Source organism: Pseudovirgaria hyperparasitica (assembly GCF_010093815.1).
Source record: "Pseudovirgaria hyperparasitica strain CBS 121739 unplaced genomic scaffold EJ05scaffold_19, whole genome shotgun sequence".
In the NCBI taxonomy this organism is placed as follows: domain Eukaryota; kingdom Fungi; phylum Ascomycota; class Dothideomycetes; order Acrospermales; family Acrospermaceae; genus Pseudovirgaria; species Pseudovirgaria hyperparasitica.
The window spans coordinates 150,796-159,717 of NW_022985567.1; the positions used below are offsets into that span (position 1 = coordinate 150,796).

The 8,922-nt window shown below is 50.3% G+C and overlaps 4 protein-coding genes across 4 annotated transcripts; 2 read left to right on the forward strand and 2 right to left on the reverse strand.

Annotated features, from left to right (window-relative positions):
• Nucleotides 1–423: 423 nt before the first annotated feature.
• Nucleotides 424–1,728, reverse strand: EJ05DRAFT_504696 (Asp-domain-containing protein; the record flags this gene model as incomplete). Its single annotated transcript, XM_033747612.1, has 3 exons — nucleotides 424–1,364; nucleotides 1,418–1,571; nucleotides 1,627–1,728. The coding sequence occupies 3 exons, from the start codon at nucleotides 1,726–1,728 to the stop codon at nucleotides 424–426; spliced, it is 1,197 nt and encodes a 398-aa protein (XP_033596052.1).
• A 591-nt stretch (nucleotides 1,729–2,319) lies between these two features.
• EJ05DRAFT_480092 (MFS general substrate transporter) lies at nucleotides 2,320–4,201 on the reverse strand. Its single transcript, XM_033744807.1, has 3 exons — nucleotides 3,696–4,201; nucleotides 3,018–3,650; nucleotides 2,320–2,969 (listed from the first exon to the last, which is right to left on the reverse strand). The coding sequence occupies exons 1-3, from the start codon at nucleotides 3,981–3,983 to the stop codon at nucleotides 2,457–2,459; spliced, it is 1,434 nt and encodes a 477-aa protein (XP_033596053.1). The 5' UTR covers nucleotides 3,984–4,201; the 3' UTR covers nucleotides 2,320–2,456.
• A 560-nt stretch (nucleotides 4,202–4,761) lies between these two features.
• EJ05DRAFT_165535 (uncharacterized protein) lies at nucleotides 4,762–6,184 on the forward strand. The gene is made up of 4 exons (XM_033739449.1): nucleotides 4,762–5,055; nucleotides 5,110–5,373; nucleotides 5,422–5,735; nucleotides 5,787–6,184. Exons 1-4 carry the CDS (start codon nucleotides 4,969–4,971, stop codon nucleotides 5,953–5,955), a joined length of 834 nt encoding a protein of 277 aa, XP_033596054.1. The 5' UTR covers nucleotides 4,762–4,968; the 3' UTR covers nucleotides 5,956–6,184.
• A 1,154-nt stretch (nucleotides 6,185–7,338) lies between these two features.
• EJ05DRAFT_480096 (uncharacterized protein) lies at nucleotides 7,339–8,852 on the forward strand. The gene is made up of 4 exons (XM_033744808.1): nucleotides 7,339–7,397; nucleotides 7,456–7,536; nucleotides 7,587–8,460; nucleotides 8,522–8,852. Exons 2-4 carry the CDS (start codon nucleotides 7,494–7,496, stop codon nucleotides 8,562–8,564), a joined length of 960 nt encoding a protein of 319 aa, XP_033596055.1. The 5' UTR covers nucleotides 7,339–7,397; nucleotides 7,456–7,493; the 3' UTR covers nucleotides 8,565–8,852.
• Nucleotides 8,853–8,922: the final 70 nt, after the last annotated feature.

The window sequence follows — 8,922 nt, forward strand, 5'->3', positions numbered from 1 at the left end:
GACCAACCCTGCGAGGCCGAATTTTCTGTGGCCAGGCCACTTTGAGTCATGGCGTTTTTAAGGAACACTTAGGAATGGCGTTATGTGGTGGTTCTATATACTAACAGTCGGGCATGCGAACAGGAATGATTCACTGAGTTTCAGCATGACCTAAGTCACAGTGATAGTATGTATGACTGACATACATTATGAATCAATGGAAGAAGCGATATCAAGTCACCACCTGCATGGAGAGGAACTAGGCAGATATATGGTTAACATCTATACACAGATAATCTGATTATTCCATTTCAAAGACGCCAGCCTGTCTCAATTGTTTCCTCAAGTCGCGTAGCGAACTATCCTATTCCGTTGAGCGATACGCTATTCATTACATTCTGTACCTAGATTTCCTTCATGCGACCTTCACTAGTCTGTTGTCGCTTACTTCGCCTTGGCGAGACCAACGCTGTTAGAGCCGAGGTCGTAGATGGAGTACCACTTGCGAAGGAAAGAATCACCAAGAATGGCAAGAGGACCAGCAGGTTCCGGGATATCCATACCCATGAAAGATGAAATACAAGAGCCCTGGACCTCAAGAATGTAGTCGTAAGCGGTGATGGTGAAGTTGTGGCCGGTGAGGGTGAAAGTCAAGTCGGGAAGGCTGTCGCGCTTATTGCACTCGATGGTGTACTGGCCGTTGAAGGACTTCTTTGCGCCAATCTCCTTGTTGAGAAGCTCAGCCATAGTAGAAGGAAGTGCAATGAGGGAAGTGCCAGTGTCCAATATAACACCAGTGTCATCAATCTCAGCAGTGGTGTCACCAAAAGTGATAGCGTCAAGGTCGACCTCCCAGTAAGCCTTGCGGCGGAGAGGAATCTTGGTCACTTCGCCAGTGTAGTGGCTCTTGTCGACGCCACCAAACGTAGCCTCTGACTCGTCGCCATTCTCGCTGCTGGAGAGGTAGAAGGCGAAAAGTGGCTCGTCGAGTTGCTTGTTCTCGATCATCTTGTAAACTGGTGGGGGGATCTTGTTGACAGAAATTGTGTCATAACCAAGACCCATGATGCCGTCAAAGCGGCCGAAGGCGAAGGCAAGACCTGGCTCAGAGGTGGCCTCAGCGAAAAGCTGGTTCTTGACCTTCAGGTCACCGATTTGGAAGGTGTCCTCGGAGACGTATCCGCTCAAGCTCCCAGAGCCGTAGCGGATCTCGAACGAGGAGCCGTTCTTCTTGTAAGTGGAAGAATCATCATGGCTGTACTTGTTGTGGAGGTAGCAGGCGATGGATGTGCACTCGGCTGATGGGACCCATAGGTTGGAGCTGCCAGTGTCAAGGATGACCTTGAATTCTTGGGGAGGAGTTCCGACGGCGATGGTGGAAAAGTCTGAGTAGGTGTCAGCGGATGAAAGATGAGTATGGTCACGGGCTTCAACCCACATTGAGCGTTCATGAAGTTCTCAACAGGGACGGGATGGGCGCTCTCAGGATTGATTTGACCGGTGTTGATCATGTTATCAACGTGCTGAGGAGCATAGGCACCCATGTACTTCTGGGTGAGGGCTCGGGCATGATCACCGATGTTGGAGGCTTTCTGTCAAGCCTGTCAGTTAAGATACGACATGAGATGATAATCAATGGAGACTCACCAACTGGTCCGACAGAGGCACCTTCTGGAGCTTCAGCTTGTGAACTCCGGCCGAAGCCGAGCCAAGCAGCGCAGCCGCTGTGGCGATAGTGGCAGTCTTCATGGTCACGACCCCGAGACGACGAATAGAATAAGGTTGTGAGAGAGTTGTGTGTATGAGCGAAAGGTGATGGACAAGAGAGATGAAGGTGGTAAACGGAGGAGGAGGAAGAGGCGGAGGAGTTGAGTGAGGAGGGAGAAGAGCGCGGGCTGGGGAAGCTTGGAGGAGCAGTTGCCTTAGCGATGATGCTGTCAGAGAGGGCTCGGGCCAGTCACAGCACAGTGGGACGCCTCATCCCACAGGCACTCAGGCACACATACAGTACCTACCGGGCAGGCACCACCGCGCATGACGACTTGTCTCCACCTTTCCTAAGCAGGGGTCTTCAAGGCTATTGCCTCACTTGGCATTCCAGAGCACTCTCAGTCCATTGCGCCTCTCTGGATCCAACATCTCTACCATTCCTACAGCACTACAGCTCGCATCATATTGTCCGACTACTCGATTTCATTGCCTGTCTATTGTTGAGAGGCTGGCATTATGGAAATGTATACTTCCGATGCGAACCAAGAACGCCACGCTAGCAAATGCGCCACATGAACATAGATCACCAGGCACAACCAGCCGAGGCCAGTCCCAAGCTTAATTATGCGCCCCCGATATTGCTCTGCGCATGGCACCAGCTAGAATGCACTTGCACTTGTATTTCGAAGGAGAACAGGCTTTTGACGCCTTGGAGGAGAAAGACGACACTGAAACGAGGATTTATCTGACCAATTAACGGGCCGTTATCATATCTTAACCTTAAATCTCCATCCGACCTTGACAACTCTTGCTGCGATCAAGGTAAAGCAACCACAGAGCATCATGGTACCTGCCCACATCTGTGCGTCCAGATATTTCCCATCTGCGTTTGTAATGAGCGCTCCGGCTACAGATGGACCCGTTAAGGCTGCGAAGGACACGATCGTGAATCCCATGCCCAAACGCGTACCCGCTTTCCGTAAATCCGAGGTCAAGCTTGATAACGTTGCTGGAAATAAGCTCTGGATACCAGCAGCAGAAAGGCCGTAGAACGCAGAGAAGGCAATAAGACCACCTCTGTTGCTGACGCCTGACCATGCAAAGAACATGATTCCAGATAGGAACGAGAACGGTATGATGCTGTTCAATGGACCAAAATACTTATCTGCGAGGTAATTCGGTATCAAGCGACCAGGATAGCCAACACTGTTCAGGATGAGTAAGTAATTAATTGAATCTTCATAGCTGACGCCAATCATGTTGCGACCGAAAGAGCCGACCTGCAAGTGCTGTCAGTCAGCTGTTGCCGTCAATGCGGACATACTCACGTAGTAGAAAGCGAAATACAGACTCCAGAAGTTTAGGAACATGCCGATGCAGTATAGTGTATAGGGGATTTCCTTGAAAGCACTCCACTCAACAAGCGGCCCTGCTTTGCGCGGTGGTAATCGAGTCCTCAGAAATGCAATTGATATTAGACCAGTACCCATTGTCACGAACCCAAGCACACGGACAGTTGTGCCGAAGCCCAACTTTGGAAGTAGCTGCCGCACCAGTACAGAGTACACTATACCACCTGTAGCTGATCCAGACGCCACGACACCCAGAGCCGAAGAGCGTCGTTTGGCAAAGTAGGTCGTTATCAAAGTCATCGTTGGGGCGAATTGAAGACCGTTGCCCAGCCCTGTACAGACCCCCTGTGCAAGGAACAGCTGCCAATACTTTGTCGACAGCGACGTCATGAATGTGCCTATGAGCTGCAGCACAAAACCAGTGACGAACACAGGACGGAAGAAGCCTGCATCAGTCGCACGGCCAGCAGCAGTGCCGATGAAGAACAGGAGGAAGATCTGTATCGATCCTACCCATGAGATATCTGCTGGTGGTCGATTTAGTGTCTCAGTATAGTAAGATTGGAACACCCCGAAACTCGAAATATAGCCCCATGTGTTGAATATAACCTGTCATGATCAATTGCGGTCCTCTCAAGATGATTCTTAACGCACCAGGTGACCCATAGCCACCTGTAACCAAGCATCCAGTCCTCCATCCGGAGGAGGGCCAGGGTCTTGTCGAGTTGAAGTGATTGAACGACCAGTTATTATTCTAGAGAGAGCGCTGGTATTATGGTCTCGTGTCGTTGTTCTTTCGATAGCTTCTGGCTGTAATTCCTCTGCAGCTTCAGCAGGATAAAAGTCCGGACGCTCGTTTGAGGGCCCGTCATCGTCATGAGAGTCTAGACTATGACGATGGTGGTCTTTCTCGTCAAAGTCTTCCTTAATAGAGCGAGTCATCCTTGACCTGATGGCTGGTGCAAGTGTGACACGAACGAGCAATCAAGAGAGATCCAAAATAACCCAAAATCAAGCCAATATACCCATTGACTATATATCCACATGGCTACGACTCATCGGAAGCGTTTTTGCACACAAAATTTCAATTAGTAATGATAGGGCGCGATGACGGCGTCGTCGATCAACTCAAACATGCCTGTCTAGTGGAAGGTCCAGCGTGTCCACGGTAAGAACTGGGGAACAATTTAAGTGGCTAAAATGCGTGCCGTGATGCCGGCCGAGGAGGACGTTTGGAAGAGTGGGTATCTATCTACCCTATTGGTGTCCCAGTCGAAATATTACCATTATCGAGCGAGGTCGGTTGTTCAGGGTTGCTGCATATATCCCTTGGAGGAGCATACCTGAGTCACCAGGACATAGTTGTAGAGTGCATTGTACACGCCCTGCAGGAGGTCATCGAGGCAGCCACAGCATTGACAGCATCATGAACGATCCTTCTGTGTACTCATGTATACGCTTCACCGCTGGAGACAACGCTTCGTACAACTTCCTAGCGAACATATACGTGTGAATGTCGATACACTGATTGAGCCAGCTGAAGCATTAGACGCCCAAATACACGTTTCTTGTGTTTTCGATGGCCGATAGCGTTTCGATATGACCAGTCTCAATTCTCAACGTTGAGGAGTCTGACAGGTTGACAGGCACCAGTTCGGCATACTGCACTGTAACTGCAACTGCAACAACAACAACAACAACAACAGCTCTGTTTGCCAAATCATGTGGTTGTGAAGATCGAAGACGCAAAAATGACCCGCACCGCCCATCCGATCTATGCCATGCACGGACTTACCTCGGACCTAAGCCAACGCGTCATCCATGCACGAGGGCGGAGGGAAGCCTGACCACTGCAGTCTAAACACGGTTCTATTATTACTTCTTTCATGTCAACTTACCACAAAACACCAGGGGGTAATCGCTCAATATGGCGCCTGATAGACAAGCCTTGATGCAGCACCACTTTAAACCACTATATGCCATTCCGAAAGCCTCTTTTCTCTATCCTATAAAGGTACCCAAAGTCGTCCATGTCTCGTTGCCAGCGTGCTAATGTCTACCTGTTCAGGGCCTGTGGTACTTTGTCACTCACCCTTTTCTATATCCCCTGTTACGGGCCAGACTACTTCCAGCCGTCCTCCTTTCTGTATTTGTGCTCTTCATTCTCTTCTTCTTCACCTACCTGCCGCAGGTAGCCTTCCTAGCCATCTTCCACCGCCAAGGTGCGTGGGTGAACGGTACATTCCTTGTGCTAGGTGAAGGCGCTGTTGTCGTCGCTCTTCTTTTCGAAGCCTTCTTTGTAGACGAGACACAAGTCGACATCTTCGACGCTGTAGGTATCTCGCACTTTCCACGCGGCAGCTGACTAACGTACAATTAGGTTCTCGTCGAGAAGGGTTATGGAGCACTTGTTTCATCAAGACGTCCTGTGAATGAAGAAGGCGACAATCCCGTCAAGCGCCTCGGAAAGCCCACGAGATCATCAATCTATGCACCATTCTCTCTACGCCAGATAGTGGAGCTTGTCCTGCTACTACCACTGAATTTCATCCCGGTCGTTGGTGTGCCTCTATTTCTTGTCCTGACTGGCTATCGTGGCGGTCCGTTCCATCACTGGCGCTACTTCAAACTGCATGACTGGACCAAGAGTCGAAGGCAGGAGTGGGTGAGAAAGCGTAAATGGTCGTACACTTGGTATGCTGAAGCCAGGTATCACCCCTACCTGAAATGCTAACACGTCACAAGGTTTGGCACAGTTGCTCTAGTACTGCAGCTTGTGCCTGTGCTAAGCATGTTTTTCCTCATGACGACCGCAGCAGGTGCAGCATTGTGGGCTATCGAGCTCGAGGAGAGACGACTTCTACTTGAAGACGTCCCAACGACGGGTCCGGAATTCTCCGATGATCCGGCGTGAGCATTCATCAACGTTAAATTGGCCGTACATGGTGCTGAGGACGATTATGGCTATGAGTCCAACGCACAGAGATATGATTGTGTTGTGCTGGCTGACACTCAAATGTCGCGTCAGCCGCAAGCAAGCCTTGCCTAAGGCTGCAGTGCATAACTTCTGCACCAGCTAAACAATAGTTGATCGCTTATTCTTCCGGTCCATTTTCGACGCATCTACCACATGTGGACGTTGACCTTCCTTCGTTTGAGTAATGCGGATGCGCAAGGACCGGTCTGTCCCGCTCGCCCAATACAAGTAATCTTCAAAATCCGAGCTTCAAAAGAGAGCGACATTTCATCCTGCAGGACAAGCAAAAGTCTGCCCTGACATATATTGTCGTCCCGCAGCATTCCTCACCACTGTTTTCTGGGACCTGCACGCTACAACGGTCTCTTTGCTCCCTTGCACCAGGTACGCGGCTCTAGTGACTATTGTCAGCATTAATCCAAACCGCCTCGGCAACGTCATACCTACCTAAATCCTTAGCCTTTACCCTATCAAATAATCGATACTTCGCTCGTCTACATAGAGTTCTGAATTTCCTCACTCGATTGTTTTTGTATGCCATTTGACTCTGTGATATTCTAGCAGGTATTACGAAAATGCTTGTTTCGCGGCCTCCGGCGTATTTCGGCGGATATATACGGAGCTTACGAAAATACACCAGTTCGCAATGCCTTGTGTGTGCAGCCGAGCTATACCGGAGCTTCCATACTACGGCGGTTCCTGAGTTCAAGGGAACGTCAAAGCTGGGTTTTACAGTTGAGAAGCTAGATAAGCGGCGAGATAGTGCGTAAATTGCTATGCTACAACAAGTGTACTTCTTCTCACATCATTTACAGACAGAGAAAGAGTGGTCATTTTGGGATCTGGTGATATACAGCGTCTCGTCCAGTGTAAATGCAAACACTGATCAGGTACAGGCTGGGCCGGTTTCAACCTTGCACGCCAACTCGACCCGAAAAAGTTCCAGGCCGTTATTGTATCGCCGCGCTCATATTTTGTTTTTACGCCCCTTCTGGCTTCCACATCTGTCGGCACGCTTGAGTTTCGCACTGCTCTAGAGCCGATACGTTCAAAGAAATCGAAAGCCGTGTTCTTCCAGGGATGGGCGGATGATATTGACCTACAGAACAAGACGCTGACAATCGAGGAGAATGTCGACGACCCTGGTCAATCGCTCGCCCCGACAGGTGGCCGAGACCATCTGGAAAGTAAAGAGGAACGCGAGATGAAGCGTATGACCAAGCAAAAGAAAGGTAAACTGTTTGATCTCAAGTTTGACAAGCTTGTCATTGCAGTCGGGTGTTATAGCCAGACCTTTGGCACACCCGGTGTACGAGAGAACGCATTATTCCTGAAAGATGTTGGCGACGCGCGGAAGATCAGGAATCGTCTCCTCTCATGTACGCTTAACCCACATTCACTCATGGAGTCAAGAAGCATACATTGACCACAGCGCAGGTTTTGAGAGTGCCTCCCTCCCGACAACCTCATCCGCCATGAAGAAGATTCTCCTGAACTTTGCCGTTGTTGGTGGTGGCCGTACAGCTTCCTTTCTAGCTTCGAACTCCTCAAACTAACAACCCTCGCAGCAACCGGGATCGAATTCTCCGCCGAACTGCACGATCTCATATCCGACGACCTCTCCCAGCTCTACCCGGACCTCATGAAATATGTGCAAATCACAGTCTACGACGTCGCACCACAAGTACTATCCATGTTCGATGCCAATCTTGGCAAATACGCCATGAACGCTTTCAAACGCGAGGGCATCGCCATCAAGACGTCGCACCACGTCGAGAACCTCCGGCCCGGCCCGCCGCAGCACGTCAAAGACGCAGGCACCATCCACGACGAGCACACCGTGTATACGCTCCAGCTGAAGGAGCTCGGCGAAGTCGGCGTCGGCATGGTCGTATGGAGCACCGGACTGATGATGAACCCGTTTGTCGAGCGCGCCATGGGCAAGTCCCAAACGCTGCATGTCCCGCACACAAAGTCCGTCGACTACGCCGATGACGGCGCGCCCACGAGCGACTGGGTCGTGCAGAAACACCCAAAGACGGGCGCCATCGTGACAAACGACAAGATGCAGGTCCTCCTCTCGGTGCCGCCTGTCACGTCGTCGTCTAGCGATGCCGCAACCGATGCCTCGACCATGACGCTGCAGGACGTCTTCGCAATCGGCGACTGCGCCACGCAGGCTCACGCATCCTACCCGGCAACAGCGCAGGTCGCGAACCAGGAGGCCATGTGGCTCGCGAAGCGCCTCAACCGAGACGATCTCGCAACACAGCACTTTACATACAAGGATCTTGGCGTGATGGCGTACATTGGCAACTGGAAGGCGATTGTGCAGACCAAAGGCGGGAATATAAGTGGGCAGACGGCATGGTTCATCTGGAGGGGCGCATATCTGACCAAGAGCGTGAGCTGGCGGAACAAGATCCTGATCCCGATGTATTGGTATGTCGCGAACGTGGTTGGAGCAGCGATCTTGCAACGGTAGTACTGACTTGTCTCCCAGGTTCATCAACTGGGTGTTTGGACGTGATGTATCGCGCTTCTGATGAAAATTCGGATATCTTTAGGGGGCGTTTTGAAATGGGCGCGTTCAGGAGTTTGTCAAACCGGCGAGAATGAACGATTACGATATTGGAAACTCGACAGTATTACTAGTGGTGGTGGTGCACAGCGGCTCGACGTTACCATTACCTATATACATACATACATACATATACATACACCTATCCTCAAAGTCTGGGTAATCAGCCGCAAATAAATCAACAGCGTAAAAATCCTCTTGTCTGAGAATAAAGCTAAACCAATATATATACATACATACATACATACATACATACATACATACATACATACATACATACATACATACATACATACATACATACATACATACATACATACATA

Coding starts and splice junctions, on each gene's coding strand:
- EJ05DRAFT_480092 (XM_033744807.1), bottom strand. CDS start 3,983: ATGACTCGCTCTATTAAGGAAGACTTTGACGAGAAAGACCACCATCGT. Junction 3,651..3,695: donor AGGTGGCTATGGGTCACCTG/GTGCGTTAAGAA, acceptor TGATCATGACAG/GTTATATTCAACACATGGGG. Junction 2,970..3,017: donor TGTATTTCGCTTTCTACTAC/GTGAGTATGTCC, acceptor CAGCACTTGCAG/GTCGGCTCTTTCGGTCGCAA.
- EJ05DRAFT_165535 (XM_033739449.1), top strand. CDS start 4,969: ATGGCGCCTGATAGACAAGCCTTGATGCAGCACCACTTTAAACCACTA. Junction 5,056..5,109: donor CTTTTCTCTATCCTATAAAG/GTACCCAAAGTC, acceptor CTACCTGTTCAG/GGCCTGTGGTACTTTGTCAC. Junction 5,374..5,421: donor AAGTCGACATCTTCGACGCT/GTAGGTATCTCG, acceptor ACGTACAATTAG/GTTCTCGTCGAGAAGGGTTA.
- EJ05DRAFT_480096 (XM_033744808.1), top strand. CDS start 7,494: ATGAAGAAGATTCTCCTGAACTTTGCCGTTGTTGGTGGTGGCC. Junction 7,537..7,586: donor TGCCGTTGTTGGTGGTGGCC/GTACAGCTTCCT, acceptor CAACCCTCGCAG/CAACCGGGATCGAATTCTCC. Junction 8,461..8,521: donor ATCCTGATCCCGATGTATTG/GTATGTCGCGAA, acceptor CTTGTCTCCCAG/GTTCATCAACTGGGTGTTTG.